We start from the raw sequence: 17,938 nt of genomic DNA, 5'->3' as shown, positions 1-17,938 counted from the left end.
CACATCGAGAGGCCCTCAAAACATGACTTTGTGGTACACAGACTAAGAAATATCAAATCAAATCACATTCCACCAAACTAGACATACAAGCCTGAGAAAGCATACTTAGCTTGTCTAATACTCCCATCACTAGCACAGAAGGACTACTAAGAACTGAACCCTTTTAAGGCAGAACTTGGCAAAACAAAAGGCAAAAATACTTACCAACTGACACAAGGGCATTTCCTCTTCTTTTTCCAGTCCTTGAATTTAACAAAATCATTTCCTCATTTTTTTGGCACATAAAGAAAGAATGTTTGGCATGAGTTGGTGGTTCAGAATCTGTCAGCTCACCATCCTCCATAAAAGCTTTGGCAATCTCAACTGCTTCTGTTTCAAAACAGTTTTCTGGATCTTTGGAGTAAGTAGAACAAACTTCTACATTTGTTTTCACAGAAACACTAGAAGAGGTTTCAGTTTGACCAATTTCTATTATGTTTTTGGATAAAGTTTGTTCTTTTCCTAAGAGATGAGTGTTCTCAACAAGTGATAATTTGGTTCCTAATACTAGGTGTTGTCTGCCTTGCTTCAACTGAGAGACATATGGAGACGCTTTAACACAGTGATTATTTCCTGAAGAAGCATTTTCAACATTATCGTTAAATCCATTATTGTAGGCCTTTTCCATTTTGGAGCTTACAGAGTGTTCCACAATTCTTTTTTCAATACAAGGAGGAGGAAGCATTCTTGATATATCTTGCCTAGATGTAGGAGAATACTGAAGGGTCTGTTCAGTTCCCATTAGATCAAATTCCTCTAACATTCCCTTAACTTTGTGTAAGGCACTTTCTGAAACTGCAACCTTTTTTCCACTTGCTGTACTAAACCCAGAAAAAGACGAATTTATGTTACACAGAAAGCTTTTCCCGGGTGATAGTACGTTTGGGGGGGCTTGTGCCATAGTACTTTTTTCTCTTGTGAACGGGTTTGAATGTTCTTCCTTGCTTTTAAGTGATACTTTGGAAAAGAGTTGGTTGGCATTATCTTCTATCTCAGAAAATATCCATCTTGCTTTTTGTAACGAAGTATCTGATACTTGTACAGATTTTCCACTAGCTGTGCTAAAAATCCCACAAGCATTTGTAGAAGAGAATGACTTGGGAAGCTCCCCTCTGTTAAATTCACACATATCTGAAGTTTCCAAATTGACACAAGGTGATATTTCAGAAACTTTCCCCAATCCAGACAGTTTTTGGTTATGTTGTACAATTTGTTCACTTTGAATATCAGTAAAAACCTTATGTGAAGGCATACATTCTTCATCATCTAAAGAGTTAGGAAAAATAACATCCTCTAAATTATCCAGTGCTTCACTATAAGCTTTCACAATTTTTCCTTGGCAAATATCTGACTTATTCTCAGTGTTTTCCTTAATTACATTACTGTGGTCTTCTGTAAATATCTTTTTCACTTTTCTTACTGCGTCACGTGAAATACAGACTATCTTACCACTGGCTGTACTGAATGCAGGTGGGCCTATCTCAAAACTTTTGAAATCAGGTATGGCCATATTAGTAGTTCTATCTTTACTTGTGCAAGGTGAAAAGTTAGTCACAAATTTCTGTACACAAGTATCTTCATTCACAATTTGTGGATATATGTCCGCTTTTCTAAAACTAGTGTTTTTTTTGTCTTTCATGACTAGTTCAATATCAGAACTACTTTTATTTTTTGAGAGATATCCTGAATCATCATATACATCACTGGAATGACAAAAAGCAGAATAGCTGTTAGACATGCTATTATTACTTAAGTAAGCTGAATCTTGCTTTTCAGAGAAATGAATTTTGTCTTTTTCAGTCATGATACTGTCTGAACTATTTTCATACAAAGGATTTCCCCCATATTCCTTTATAGATTCAGCCTTGGCAGTATTTCTTTCTCCTTGACCATCTAATTCTTCTTTCCTAAGCCATTGTTTTGCTTCTAATAGTGAAGCCTGGTTCACAGAAATTTGTTTACCATGTCCTGTGTAAAATGCTAAAGCTGAATCTCCAGTGGCTGAATAAGAAAACTGATTGGTGCGACAAGCTGTAGGACTGTTTGTAGTCTCTTTTTCTATATGTTCATGCATTTTAACTTTCAGAGATATATTTAATGTATCGAGATGTTTAGTTTGTCCATATAAATCATCACTTAGCCGGGGTAACACCCCAGGCTCATTATAAACAATCTTTTTCTCATTATTAATCAGAGAATCCTGCATTTCTTCACACTTTGGAACAGTTATTATCTCACATGCTAATTCAAACCCTTTACAGTCCTTTCTGTCCTTTAGGGTCTTTGTGTCTTGTTGAGTAAAACTGGTGATTTTACTGACATCTTGCTTTTTTTCATCAAAAATATTTTTTACTTTGTCCAAAGACTCCTTTGCAATTTGTACTTTTTTTCCACTAGCAGTATGAAAACTCAACAGGTTAGATTCTTTGTTTTTTTCTATTTCATATTCAGGTTGTTGCTGGAGAGTCAGTAATTGACTGTCAATATCAACTGGAATACCTTCTTTCAATATTTTGTTTTTAACCATGTCTATTGTCCCATGTCTTGAAATGTCCATTTTCTTCTTATTTATGCCAGAAAGTAATTTAGAATTCAAGAAATCTGAAAAGTTATTCAGTTCTTCTGTTTTTTGATCAAAGAAGTTTACAACTTTATTTAATGACTCTTTGGAGACATTGATATTTTTCCCATTTGCAGTCTGAAAGGATATATCAAAAATACCACAATCTTTTATATTTTGCTCCATTTTATCTGCAGTCAACTGTTCTTTATTGAAAAAATTAACATGACATGTTTCTTCAGCTTTCACAACTTCTAAACAAGTTAAATCTGACAAACTTTCTTTAAATTGTGTGCTTCCCTCCTTAACAAACTGGCTGGGTAGCTTGAGATCTATATTGTGCTGATCAGTACATGGCAAGTCATTTTCATCTTTATGACCAGAAACTGTATCATTTTTACTTGAGTCACTGTGATCAGATTCTTCTAGCTTACAAGTATTTCTATTGTCATTAGTACATTTGTTATCTTCATTTTCTGTGTTTTTCATGTAATTTTCAGTATTTTCTTCAACCAAAATGTGAGTAGCCATTTCAAACTTATTTTGTAATGTAAGTTGGCATTCATTATTTTTCTTGTTTAAATTTTTATCATCGCTATGACTTTCTATCTTAAATATGGAAACTATAGAATCAGGACATTTACTTGAAGAGAAACTTCCAGGATCTGCATTAGTCTCCTCACTGATATTCTCAATGTCACTAAACAGTTTCACAGCTTTCTGCAGTGCTTCACTAGAAATACTCAGTTTTGTGCCACGAGCAGAATAAAAGCCTCTAAAGTCTTTGTTTTCATCTGTTAAGTAATTAGAAGCACTTTTGTTACAGTTATTTTTTAACAAATGAGCAAACTTTTGTTTAACTCCAACTGCACCTTCAAATTTTTTGCTGCTTTCTACCCGAGCAACAGATGTGTCAATTGTCTGATGAACATCATCTTTCCATTCCTCAGAAGAGGTCTTTAGGCCACTCTGGTTTCCAGGCACTTCAAATGTATTATTCTGTATTATTTGGCTTGTTTTTCTGAATTGTGTAAATTCAAACTGACTTCCTGATTCTTCTAATATAGTGGAAAGTTCTTTAATTTCTGCCTTTTGGCTAGGTGTTAAAGTATGGTTTGAATTAAAATCTCCCCTTAAAGGCAACATCTGAGGGGTTGTATGATTATTTTCAAAATCAGAAAGAAATGTACTACTCTTCACATATGCAGACACAGTATTAACTGACTGTGAATCAGATACACGAGGTTTGTTTAGTTTCTTCTGATTATCAAATGATAAGGTGTTTACAATTTCAATACACCCTAAACTAGCAGGATACTGTTCTTCAATGTCTTTGAAGAGCATTTTGCTTTTCTTAATGTCATGGCCAGAGAGTTTTATTTCTTTATTAGAAGCTGTTCTGAAGCTACCTCCAACATTATGATATGAAACTGGATCTAAGGGTCCTGCCCATTTGTCCATAAAGCCATTACTTCTATTTGATTTCATAGCCAAGGAGGTGTTTGACCTTAAATCTTGACCTGGAATTATTTTTAGCTGTTGCTTTACCCTATTTCTGTTCTCCTCAGTAAGATCATGGACTATACCTGATGAGTCAATACTGTCTGAAACAGACACGTTAGCTACTTGTTTTTCAGCCATGTCTGTATCTACTACCATGGTGGAATTCTTAGGAAAGGTTTTTCTTACACAACTCAGGTCTGCTTCATGAAGTTCCTTTGTATTTCCTAAAACACGATTGTTCCTTTCACTTGTTATTTGAAAGACACAATTATTCTCAATGTCTGGGAAAAGTTCTTTAGAGTTTGGATTGACAGTTATTTCTGAAATTAAAGGAGTTTTTTCTTGGCCCTTTTGGATTACTGTTATGTTTGTATTTTGGTTGAATTGCATGTTCATTGAAGGTGATACTTCGGTTACATATTTTTTAGATAACAGCTCAGGTTTTTTAGAATTTTCATTTAGAAAACACATTTCTTGGCATTTTTCCATGGGACTGTTTTTGGATGATTCAATACTACCTTCACAATTCTTACATTTTAGTTTCTCTGACATTTTGTATGATTCTTTTCCTCTAGAAATCATGCCTGGATCCCTGGAGCTAGGAGTTAACAAAAGTGTATTGGTATTATCATCATCTAAAAGGTCTTTCTGTGATGGAAAGTGAATGCCGCCAGATTCCACTTCTAAATGCTGTACTACAGGGTGACATGCTGCAACCAAGACCTTTTCTTTTTTCTCTGAAACTTTTTGGCTTTCTGCATTATCTTCATACTGTCTTTCCTGCAGACATGACAGAAAATCAGTTTCTGGGGCTATAAATGACTGCGTTTTTTCTTTATGAACTTCTCCTTCTTTAAGATCCTGAGATACTATTGTATTAACATAACTATCTTGATTATTGGAACATTTCCTCAGAATTGTCCCAGAAGAGTTGGTTAAAGACAAAGTTGGTTCTTCAGCATCATTCTGTAAATAGTTTCTTTTGACAGAAGAATGCAATAAACCTAAATGTAAGAACACAAAGTGACAAAATAAAATTAAAGTACTAATAATCACATTCAATAAATATTTTTCACTAAGTTAAAAAGGTGGTATTTAAATCAAGAATTACATAAAAGCAAAACATGAATGTCAGATTTAAAGCAAAATTCTAAATACTATTTTGAAGTCATTATATTTTCCAGCTAAAGATAAATAGGGTCTAGGTATTATTTTTAGTAATATGTATCAACTCAATCAAGATGAATATCTAGTTCAAGGAAATAGCTACCATAAATAAAAAAAAAATTTCAAAATAATATTAATTTTTATTGAAAAATGGGGAAAAAGTCATTGTTAACATTGGTGTAGTAGGACATATAAAGGGCAGAGGAATTAGAAAAGAAACCATACCCTTAATTGTTTTATAACAAAAAAACCAAAACATTTTTAAAAAACAGGGTCTATATAAGAAGGCCCCAAAAGATATTCTAATCTCAACTATAAAGATAAATGAGTTGAATTGTTCTGTTCAACTTGTTTTCTCGAGTCTTTGAATTTCCTATTAGTAAGTCAAAGTTCTTAACCTCATTTAATCAGTGACCACTACTATATACCAACTACTTCGTTGGCTTTAACTCAGATACATACAGCATCAAACGTTTTTCTATGGAAATTTAACCTAAACATCAAATGGTTCTTCTGTACTTCAATATCACTCCCATTAACATTTTCTTATAGGGTAAGACAGGGTCTCACTATGTTGTTCAGGCTGGCCTCAAACATTCCTATTGCCTCAACCTCTCAAGTAGCTGGGCCTACAGGTGGATGCCCTGTTTCCTTCTTTAAAATTGCTTCTTTAATATACAGTTACTGTTAAGTGAACTATTTGTTGCTAAAGCAAGAGTTTCACTGTGTACACTTTGGAGACCCAGAAATACAGCAATAATTTAAAGCAATCTCCAAATATTTAAGACTAATAACAACAAAAATAATTATTTTAGGACTACTTTAAATTTAGGTAGCAATTAGGATTTTCTCTAGTTTTGGTATGTTTTATAGAAAACAGAGTAAAGTGGTACCACATTATTACTTGCATATAATAAAACACTTTAAAAATTAAAGCAGTAATTAAGTAGACAGGCTCTTAATGTTTATGTATCCAAAGCTATCTCAAGAGTGATAGAGTGGGTTATAACAGTGTATGCCTATAGTCCCAGCTACTTGTGAGGCTGAGGCAGGACTATTTGAGCCTATGAGTTTGAGATCAGCCTGAGCAACAAAGTGAGACACTATTACAAAAAAAAAAAAAAAAAAAAAAAAGGGGGAAAAAAAGTGATGGTGGTTTTATACACACACACACACACACACACACACATATACATGTATGTATATATATACTGTGCAAACTCATCAAACAGATTTGAATGAAATGATCCTAAATATAGGTAATCAAAAGCCTCTAACAATAATGTAAATAGATACTGCCTGGGGTTGCATATAAGATAAAGATCTAAAAGAACTACAGAAGGAAAGCAGACAGTTTAAAAAAAAAAACAAAACATCAATGCAATTTACATAGTTCATGTTCTCAAGAGAACACCATCCATAAAACCATATGTGCTAGGGAATGGGGTTGTGGTTCAGTGGTAGAGTGCTTGCCTAGCATGTGTGAGGAACTGGGTTCAATTCTCAGCCCTGTACATAAATAAGTAAATAAAATAAAGGTCCATCAACACCAAAACAAAACTCAAAACTAAAAAACCAGATGCACTATTTGGAAAATAATAATAATACAGGTACCTGAATCAGGATTTGTAAATGTAAGTGGTGCTTCAAAAGCACTTGCTTCCAATTGGGCTGCAGAATAAGTTAGCTCTAATTTCTGGTCTTTCTGTATTTCTTTTTCTTGATGAGATGTTTTATCATTTATAGCATAAATAAATTTTTTTGTTTTCTTTTTCAAAGTAGATATTAAACCCATATGTTTAGAAGTATGTGAGATAGTGGCCGGCCAGCTTCCATTATCAACTGAACTCGGACAAAAAGAATCGTCCTTCTGTGAGCAACTAGCATGTATTTTCAATCCACTTTCATAGGCTTCACTGTCTTCTTTAAAATTTTGATTTGTCATATTATCTGAGAATGGTTCTCTTGTCCGGAATATAGACTTTTTGATACCCTGAAATGGAGAAACTACTGGAAAAATTTCAGATGGTGCATGGGTTGCTGCAAGAAAGGAGTCTTCATGAGATTCGAGATGTTGCCCCTCAACTCTCCTATTTACCAGTGTCTTCTCATTTAATATCTTTTTTGAATTTGGCAAACTAGAAGTATGTGGCAAAGGATTTTCTAAAATAATACAACTACTACATTCTTTCCTGGTGTCTATTAAGTCTTTTTCTGTATTATTTTGGTCATAAGAAATATGCAATAGATGTATTCTCTCCATCTGGGTTCCATTTAGATCTGAGAAGGTTAGCTTAGACTGTTCACAGCCTGAAGATGGTACAACTTCGTTAGAGATTTTGTCACTTTCATTACCAACGGGCTTCTGGTTTGTTATATTTGAATCTAAAGGACCACTACCACTTGGTTCTATTACAGATGCAAAAAAGTGTTTATTTTCTTTCATTTGTTTTTCAGCTTCTTCATTGAATTCATCAGTTCTCGTTTCACTGAAAATTTTTTTCCTGGTCTTGCCCATTCTTATTCTTTGTAGATTTCCTGTTTTGTATTTAGAAGAATGTAATGAAAAGCTATCTTCTTCAGAAATATCTGCAACTATTTCATGTACTTCATCTTCTAGCGCAGTTGGCATTGACTTTCCAACGTGTTTTTTGTAGCTATTTTCTTTACCAAATGAATTTCCTAGCATTTTCCCCAATCCTGTTAAAATTTAAAACAGAAGCACATTAATGACATTTTATAAAATAACCATACAATTTATATTAATTCTCAGAAACTGTCTCAGGAATAATATATATTAAGTAATACACAATTCAGTAAATGATTATTATTCTCAGTAATGGCTGCTACTAGTTTTTTGGCAAATCAGCTTTCCCTTATTCTTCTGGTAGAAGAATAAGTCCTTTATTCATGTCAATCCCTAATAATCTTTCTTTACCAGTTCTAGGAAATTAAAGCTCACCTTTAAAATTTTACTATCTAGTCAATCTAATATGCTAAGAAATTTCGAGCCAGATGTTACAAGTCAATTTTGGTGTATTATAACAACTGAAAGTAAGATCTGATTTTATTACACATACACACCCACTTATATACATAATACTAGACACAGATATCCATTTGTACAAACTTACACATTCTAAGTAAAAAGCAATATTCCATGTAACTTTGTATATATTTATGTAACTTGTGATATATCTACAACTATATTTATTTTCTAATTAGAAAAAAATTACTCCATATTTGATAATTATAAATCCTATTTCTTTTCTCTGAAAATTTTGAGTAACAGGGGGCTTTGTTTCTGTGTTACAACATATTGAATAGTACCATCTTTGCTTAAGTACTGTCATCTAAATTCAGGTAGTTTCTGCCTTCATTATCTTGACTTCAGTAGTCAAGAAAGGAAAAGCAAGGTTTTTTCCTTAGGAAAAGAGGAGAAATGATGTCCATTAAAAATAAATTCAACTAAACAAAAAGATTTACCATGATGGCTAGTTTCTCTTTCATTTTTGTTTTCATTGTCAGTCACAGAAGGACTAAATCTATCATTTTTCATCACACTTTCATCATGGTTAAAAAAATAGCTTTTCAAAATCTGCAAAAAAAAAAAAAAGTTAAAAAGTTTTAAAAATTCACTAGTATAAAACACTTTCAATGCTACATGAAATTTTTCAGGAAATCAAAGAAATTACATACAGAATCAGGTTTAGAGACTTTCTCAAAGGCTTAGGCAAATTATAAATTAGGAATGAAAAATGCAGGGCAAAAATTATTCAAGGCATTCTAAAATTATTAGCAATTTCAACAGGATAATTAATTTGACATTTCTTACATTCATGGAGAAAAGATAGCCTATTCAACAAATGGTTCTGGGAAAACTGGAAATACATATGTAGCAAATGAAATTAAACCTCTCTCACCCTGCATAAAACTCAATTCAAAAGTAGATTAAAGACTTAAGCATTAGAACAGAGTCTCTGCACCTAATTGAAGAAAAAGTAGAACCAAATTTCCACTGTCGGCTTAGGAAGTGACTTCCTTAACCAGACTCCTAAAGCACAGAGAGTAAAATAAAAAAATCAATAAATGGGATGGACTCAAACTAAAAAGCTTCTTCTTAGTGAAGGAAATAATCAATAAGGTGAAGAGAGAGCCTACAGAATGGGAGGAATTCCTTACCACATGCAACTCAGATAGAGCCCTAATCTCCAGAATAAATAAAGAACTCAAAAAACTTAACACGAAGAAAATAAATAACCCAATCAATAAATGGGCTAAGGAACTGAACAAACACTTCACAGAAGAAGAAATACAATCGATCATCAAACATGAAAACAATGTTCATCATCTCTAGTGATTAGAGAAATACAAATCAAAACTACCCCCAGATTTCATCTCACTCCAGTCAGAATGGCAATTATCAAAAATACAAGCAACAGTAAGTGTTGGCGAGGATGTGGGGGAAAAGGCACACTCATACACTGCTGATGGGACTGCTAATTGGTGCAACCACTATGGAAAGCAGTGTGGAGATTCCTCAGAAAACTTGGAATGGAACCACCATTTGACCCAATTATCCCACTCCTCCGTTTATACCCAAAGGACTTAAAATCAGCATACTGTAGTGATGCAGCCACATCAATGTTTATAGCACAATAGCTTAGCTATGGAACCAAACTAGATGCCATTCAACAGGTGAATGGATAAAGAAAATGTGGTACATTTACACAATGGAATATTACTCAGCCTTAAAGAATGAAATTATGTCATTTATAGGTAAACAGATGGAACTAGAGAATATCATGTTAACTGAAATAAGCCAACCCCCCCAAAACAAAGGCTGAATGTTTTCTTTGATAAGCATATGCTAATCCATAATGGGTTGGGGGTGGTGGGGGTGGAGAATGAAGGAACTCTGGATTGTACAAAGGGGAGTGAGGAGAGGGGAGGGGGTATGGGGATGGCAGAATGAAACTGACTTTATTACTCTATACACATGTATGATTACACTACTAGTATGACTGCATCATGTTCAGCCAGAGGAATGAGAAGTTGTGCTCCATTTGTGTACAATGTATCAAAACACATTCTACTGTCATGTATCACTACTTAGAACAAATAAAAAAATAATAAATAAAAGACATTTGCTTACAGTAGTAGTATCATTAGGAAATACAGTTTCAGGTGCTTCCTCATCTTTGACTGTAAAATAAAAATTCAATTTATCTATACTATATTTATATTATACCCTAAACTTCATGCAAAAATTTATGTTTTGTTAGAAACCAAAGAGAGAAAGACCTTACACTATTTGACTAAATGACACATATAAAACAAATTGACCCAAGAATAATAATTAGAAATTAACTTACAACTATACCACAGTGACTTAGAAAATCAGATGAAGCTGCAAGATCATGACATAAAAACTAAAGCTTATAAACTTTAGCATTATTTAAGCAATAATGCAGCCTAAAGGCATACTGCATGTTAAATACTCAGTTTTCAAATGCTTTTTACCTTAATTATTTCATGTACACAATGAAAGAAAGTCAAATCACTTCCAGCTAACAAAGAATCTATATGGAATGTTTGTTTCGCTAGAACAACAACAAAAAATTCTGGTTTTGTAACAAACTCATGACTTGAATACAATCCATAGTAATGTATTAAATATATATATATATATATATATATATATATACACACACATACATACACATATATGCATACATATTTATAAACATTTAGTGTGTATGTATACATATATATAAATCATGACTGTGCATACACATACAAACATGTAAGTTTTATAAAACAAGCTTTACTATTTTTAAGGGAGCCAGATAAAATACAAGATATCTCATTAAATTTGGACTTTAGAATAAACAATGAATAATTTTTTATTAGTAGTATGTCCCTTGAAGTAACATAACAAAAATTATTAACTGTTTACCTAAAACTTAATTGGAGACACTGTATTTTTCACTTGCTAAACTGGCAACTTTAACTATATGTGATGTACTATTATTTTTCTTTTCTTTTCTTTTTGCTACTAGGAACTGAACCCAAGGGCACTCTATCACTGAGCTACATCCCAAACCTTTTTGTTTTTATACTTTGAGACAGGATCATGCTTAATTGCCTAGGCTAGCTTTCAATTTGCAATCCTCCTTCCTCAGCCTCCCAATTCTCCTGAGGGACTATAGGCATGTGCTACTATACCTGGCACACTCTGAGTTTTCTATTATTTTTGTTGCACTTTTAAAAAAAAGGGAAAAAGTATGTGACTCAGAAAATTAATTTCACAACAACTAATGGGTCATGCTCTGCAATATGAGGGACAATGATTCAGCCCAATGACTTCTTTAAAAAAATTCGTTGATAAATATTTGTTTTTCTCCATTATTACTTTCATGCCTTGCCTATAAAGTGAGATGTGACTATTTAGATGAACTTCCAAATACTTGTGAACACTGTATTTAATCACATTTATGCACATTTCTTTAAACTTATATTTACTTAATCTTATAAAATTAAAAAAGAATGTTCATATCCTCTCTTATTAAGTTGCTACTTGCCAAATCTTGGCATTTAACCTGCTTTGTAATAGGAAATACTTCCAGATCCTGGTAAATTAAAGACATTATTAATTCATTCACTGACCCATTTAGTCAACACTGTTAAATTTCCGAAAAGTACTAATGTCATATTCAAAATATACTCATTTCCTTCAAGATTTGTTGAATACCGACTACTTGCCAAGAAACTATGGTGAGCACATACAGAGCTTAGTAGAGTCCAGTGGATAGATAAAAACATTTTAGGTAATCACATAGCGGTATGATTACAATTGTAAAATTTAAGAATTCAGTTTAATACAACTATCAGTATAGATCTGAAGAACAAGTTAGAGGGAGCAAAGCTTATTTAGTGCTGTTTTAATATCCAGAGTATCAAAATTATTTGTTAAAAATTCACAATTACATAAAATAATAGCTCTAAAATGCAAATATGTATAGGTAAATGAGTTTTATGAAATACTATACATTAATACAGGGATAAAAAATAATGCTCAACTCTCACAGAACAGCACTTGAATTTATTCCACTTTGCAACTAAATAATTTTATCGAATACTTATCAAAGAAAGTATCATCTAATATTTTCGTTTTATGCTTTCTTCTTAACAGAAGCATTAGAGATGACAATTTTTCAGTCTCATCTACCTTTTCTTTTATATAATACATTTGCTAGTATTACCTATGAGCACAGTAGAACTAAGGGTTGGTGGTGTAGCTAAAGAACTTGACCAAGACATATCAGGATCCACCTCAGCTCCTAGACTTTCAGAAATATGTTTTGGTGTCTGACCCTAGAAAGAAATACAATAGTTCATTTCATAGAAACATGCAGATGATTAAGAAATTTTTTCATCCATTTTTTTTTTTAGATTATCATTTACTGAATGCCTACGTGAGGCAATATGCAAGGTAAAGATCTGTAAATTTCAGGGCAGAGGTCTGATGTCATTGTCAAATTCTCAAACAATACACCGTAAGTAAACCAAACAGACTAATTACCTTCACAAGCTTTGGCGTATGAAATAAACTTCCACATACCACTGAAGTAAAAAAGAAAAAAAGAGAGAAATTTATCATTTTATTTTTATTAACATTTCTATCATTTAAACATAGAAAGTCTTATTTTTAATCATACCTGGCTTCTCTCTCTGTGGTGTTACACGTGTACATTGTAGAGCAAGGGGACTAAAAATAAAACAAATTCCCTCAGGTAATTTAAAACAATGGCAAAGAGAAAAAAAACACTAGCTAATAATATTTTTTTAAAAAAAGACTCTCAGTCATATCAATTGCTAGAATTATAGTATTTTTAAATATTTTATAACACTTTTTAAAAAGTAAATTCTCTTATGAAGAATTAAATAACCATTAAGTTAGATTGTAAATGCCCATTTACAAGCTCCTAGGAATTGTGTATTTTGAACTTAAAAATTATGTAAAGTAAATCATACTCCCTGCCAAAGATTCAAAGCATACAAATAATTTAAATTGGTGTTTCCAGGGCTTACAGCTTTTTATCATTAATAATGTTGTTAAAAAGTCACCAGAATATACACAAAACTAGCCAATCTATTACAAGGAAAACAAATGTTTCTAATGTAAAAATTATTTAATTAAAGAAAACAAACTAAAAGATAATTTACAGAAACTCCTCAGCCAAAATATAGGATAAAAATTAGATTTGTTTCCATGAATCTAATACATGTAGGAAAATGCTTCCTGCAAATATTTAAATATAACAACTTCATCATACCTTTCACTAAGACAAGAATTTAGAGGAGGACTGGTAACATCATTTTCTTGGCCCACTTTAGCTTTCATTGTATGACGACTTTTACGTTCGCTATTGGTAATATTCTTTCCTAAAACAGTACAATAATTTGGTGAGGTTGTATACACTCTGGATTTTGAATTTTCATATCCTGGAAATACTAAAACCAAAAAGTCTCATCCATACTGAGAAGGACAATGTATAGGGAGCTGATTCCCCCCAAGAAGGTATGTCTCAAGGGATGTCTTCCCCATTCAATAACCATTCAATTATATTAAACACATAATATGCATAAGATCCTTTGGGTGATCCATTCAGGACACAGCTTTAACCTTACAGAGTTCATAACTGAGAGGAATTTTTAAAAATGTACACAAGTGGAACACAAAGTGGAAAGTGGTATGTTCTACTATTTAGTTTCCACACTACCATGGTATCATGGAAGACAAAGTTAAGGGAAAGGACCTTAACTAAAAACCTACCAAGGTATCAAAACTGACCACATCATACTTTTGCTGAAGATATCTGAAATCAAGTTCAAATCCTGTAACAAAACTCCATTGTAACAAGGCCTTTCATGATTTGACTTTGTTTTGTTTTGTACTTTTTATGCTGGGGATTGAATCCAGGCACTCCACCACTCAGCCATACTCAGTCCAATTTACTTATTTTTTACAATGCCATTCTTTCACACTCTAACTTTTTAGTTGTATCTAATCATTTGCAATTCTTAAATGTTTCCCTTTTACTTTTAACCTGGAATATTCTTTCAGGCTTCAATTTAAAAACTATCTGCTAGCAACTACAATAATGTAATGCTTGATATGTCATGGGCACCAAACAAATATTGGCTAAATAAATGAACTATATCTTTATAGAGAAAGTGAGCTGTAGGTAGCAAAATATAATATTTTATTCTTGATGAACACATCTACTTTCTAAGACAAATAATATTCCAACAGGGTTTTTAAAGCTGTAGGTAGTTCTATCAATATCAAATCAATTCACAGCTTTTCAATAATGTATTATTTTCTTATAATGTATTAGACTACATTATTTTTGACTATCCAGAGCATGAAGTACACCTGTGGTTCTACTGTACTGGTTATTAATTACTACAAATTTGGCACCCAAGGCATTTACTATAATTCTCAGGGGAAAAAAATGCTTTCAAAAATAATTCCTTTAACTGATCTTATATTAAGAATCTTTGGTAAGGGGCTGTAGCTGTGGCTCAGCAGCACAGCACTCACCTAGTAGGTGTGAGGCACTAGGTTTAATCCTTAGCACCACATAAAAATGAAACTGATAAAAGCATGCTGTCTACCTACAACTACCAAAAAAAAGAACCTCTGGGAAAATAAGCTATATATTATTAAAATAAAATGAATAACAAATTTATAACTATTTGTAGCAGTAAAATGGCTTATTCTCATTTTTCAAGTAACATGGAATAGATATAACCACTAGTAAACCAAAAGTACATGTAACTTAAAAACTCCACTTTGATATAATATCCAACCTCCTCCTTTAATGAGCACTTTTAATTAAAGATATTAGAAAGTAGTAAATCAAGTTTTGAAATTGATTTTAAAAATTAAGCCAAACAGGGCTGGGGATGTGGCTCAAGCGGTAGCGCGCTCGCCCGGCATGCGTGCGGCCCGGGTTCGATCCTCAGCACCACATACCAACAAAGATGTTGTGTCCGCCGAGAACTAAAAAATAAAATGTTAAAAATTAAAAAAAAAAAAAAAAAAAAAGCCAAACACAAAATCCTATTACATACCTCCTAGCATGGCTAAAATTCAAAACATTGACAAGACGAAGTGCTGAGGAGGATGAAAAATAGTATAAATACTTTGGATGACAGTTTGCAGTTTCTTACAAAAATAAACATACTGTTACCAGCAACCACACTTTTTGGTATGAACCCAAATGAGTTGAACACTTTTATCCACACGAAAATCTGCTCTTGAATGTTTGTAGCAATTTTTTTCATAATTGCAAAAGTTTAGAACCAAGATATCCTTCAATAGGTGAATGAATAAACAAATTGTACATTCAAACACTGGAATAGTATTCAATATTAAGAAGAAATGGAAAGGGTAGAAAGCTGGCCTATCATGTGTAAGGCTAAGGCACTGAGTTCAATCCTCAGCACCATATATAAATAAAATAAAGGTATGTGTCCACCTACAACTTAAAAAAAAAAATTTTTTTTTAAATGGAGCATGCCTGTAATTCCAGCAACTTGCAAGACTGAGGCATTCCAGAGGATCGCAAGTTCAAAGCCATCCTCAGCAACTTAGTGCAAGGCCCTCAGCAACTTAGTGAGACCCTGTCTCAAAATAAATTAAAAAGAAATAGAAAAACTTAAATGAATACTGCAGATATAGAAGCCCATATAAAAAGGGTATACTCTACAATTCCAATTACAGTAGTCTCTCAGTATCTGCAGGGGATTCGTTCTAGTATCTTCAATAGATAATAATATCTAAGGATGCTCCAGTCCCTTGTATAAAATAGCATAAAATTTGCATATAATCTAGGTATATCCTCCTGTATACTTTAAATCATCTATAGATGACTTTTTTTTTCCTCTTTGGTAGTACTAGGGGTTGAACACAAGGGTACTCCCCCGTGCCCCTGTGAGTCTGGCTAAATTGCTGAAGCTGACTTCAAATTTGCAACCCTCATGCCTCTGCCTCCCAAGTAACTGGGATTATAAGCATGAGACACTGCACTCAGCAACATATGTCTCATAATTCCTAATACCATGAAACACTATGTAGCCAGTTGTTATACTGCGTTGTTTAGGGAATAAGGACAAGAAAAATAATTTTCATGTGCTCATGTTTTTAAAAAAAGTATTTATTTTTTAGTTGCAGTTGGACACAATACCTGTATTTTTATGTGGTGCTGATCAAGCACAGCAGGTCCTTGAATGTGCTAGGCGAGCGTTCTACCACTGAGCCACAACCCCAGTCTCAATTGCGTTCAAATTTAAAATCAATATTTTCAATTCACAGTTGGTTGATCTGTGCAGGCAGAACCAGTGGATAGAGAAAGGTGACTATACACAACATCCAGGAGCGAAAATTACAGAGACAATAAAAATATCAGTGGTTGCCAGGGATTTGGAAGAAGGAAGGGATGAATAAGTGGAGCATAGGGGTTTTTAAGGCAGTGGAACTATTCTGTATGATACTGTAATGGTGGATGGATGATATTATACACACATGGCAAAATCCATATACATATGTGTGTGTGTGTCAAAATCCATAGCACTATACAACACAAAGGGTAAAAACTAATATAAACTAAAGGCTTTAATAATAATGTATCAATATTGGTTCAGGAATGAAAAGACCACACAGCTCTTAAGTTTTTTTAAAAAAGGACCAGGTGAAAACAAGTTCATACCCAAATAAACATTTCCTAAATAATTTGAGAAACTCATGCTGAAGAGTGACAGGATAAATGCCTATGTTTTATATTTTTATGCAAAAAAAAGGGCTACTGAGATGCAGAAATAGCACACTTCCTCAGGGAACTTTAGGGATAATTAGTTTTTTAAATAAGCAGGCTTTTGAATGGAAGTAAGTTTCAATTCATTTGAGTTCATACCAAAGAGTGCGTTGCTGGTAACAGTATGTTTATTTTCATAAGAAACTGCAAAGGGTCTTCCAAACTATTTATTTTGCATTCCTATCAGCAGCAAGTAAACATTCTTGTTACTCACATCGGCACCAGCACTTGGTGTTGGATTTTAGCTCTTCCAAGAAATGTGTGGTGGTATTTCATGATTGGTTTAACTGAACAAAGTTAAAAAACATAGCTTAAATCTACTGCTCTTAGATTTCAAATATAAATTTAAAGTAAATTTAAAAGCAAAAGGTTTTGAAAGACTATAGTCAAGCAGAATTATTTATGTATTATAACCTGTAAAAAGTTAACTCCTGGGCTGGGGTTGTGGCTCAGCGGTAGGTACAGCGCTTGCCTAGCATGTGCAAGGTACTGGGGTCAATTCACAGCACCACATACAAATAAACAAAATAAAGGTGCATCAACGACTTAAAAAAAAAAAAAAAAAAGTTAACTCCTAGCTGGGTTCAGTGATATACAACTATAATCTCAAAAAGGTAGGATGCTGAGGCAGGATTGCAAACTCAAGTCAGCCTCAGAAACAGTGGGTCCACATCTCAAAAAAAAAAAAACCCCAAAAACAAAAAACCAAAAAACCCACCAGAAAAAGAAAAAGAAAAAAGGCTGGGATATAGCTTAATGCTAGAGTGCCCTGATTTTAATTTCT

General features: G+C 33.1%; 1 protein-coding gene across 1 annotated transcript in view; it reads right to left on the bottom strand.

Annotated features, from left to right (window-relative positions):
* BRCA2 (BRCA2 DNA repair associated) overlaps window positions 1–17,938 on the bottom strand; it is a 69,267-nt gene that overhangs the window by 44,856 nt on the left and 6,473 nt on the right. The window contains exons 4-11 of the mRNA XM_081302726.1: window positions 13,609–13,717; window positions 12,991–13,040; window positions 12,855–12,895; window positions 12,535–12,646; window positions 10,425–10,474; window positions 8,756–8,867; window positions 6,884–7,969; window positions 205–5,106 (exon numbers count right to left, since the gene is read on the bottom strand). Of these exons, the coding sequence (XP_081158852.1) occupies window positions 205–5,106; window positions 6,884–7,969; window positions 8,756–8,867; window positions 10,425–10,474; window positions 12,535–12,646; window positions 12,855–12,895; window positions 12,991–13,040; window positions 13,609–13,717 (6,462 nt within the window). The remainder of the gene's footprint in view (window positions 1–204; window positions 5,107–6,883; window positions 7,970–8,755; window positions 8,868–10,424; window positions 10,475–12,534; window positions 12,647–12,854; window positions 12,896–12,990; window positions 13,041–13,608; window positions 13,718–17,938) is intronic.

The sequence above is a fragment of the Spermophilus citellus genome, assembly GCF_964194105.1.
Source record: "Spermophilus citellus genome assembly, chromosome: 1".
Classification (NCBI taxonomy): Eukaryota; Metazoa; Chordata; class Mammalia; order Rodentia; family Sciuridae; genus Spermophilus; species Spermophilus citellus.
Note: the sequence above shows the minus strand (reverse complement) of the source record. Positions and strands in the feature narration are given on the sequence as shown.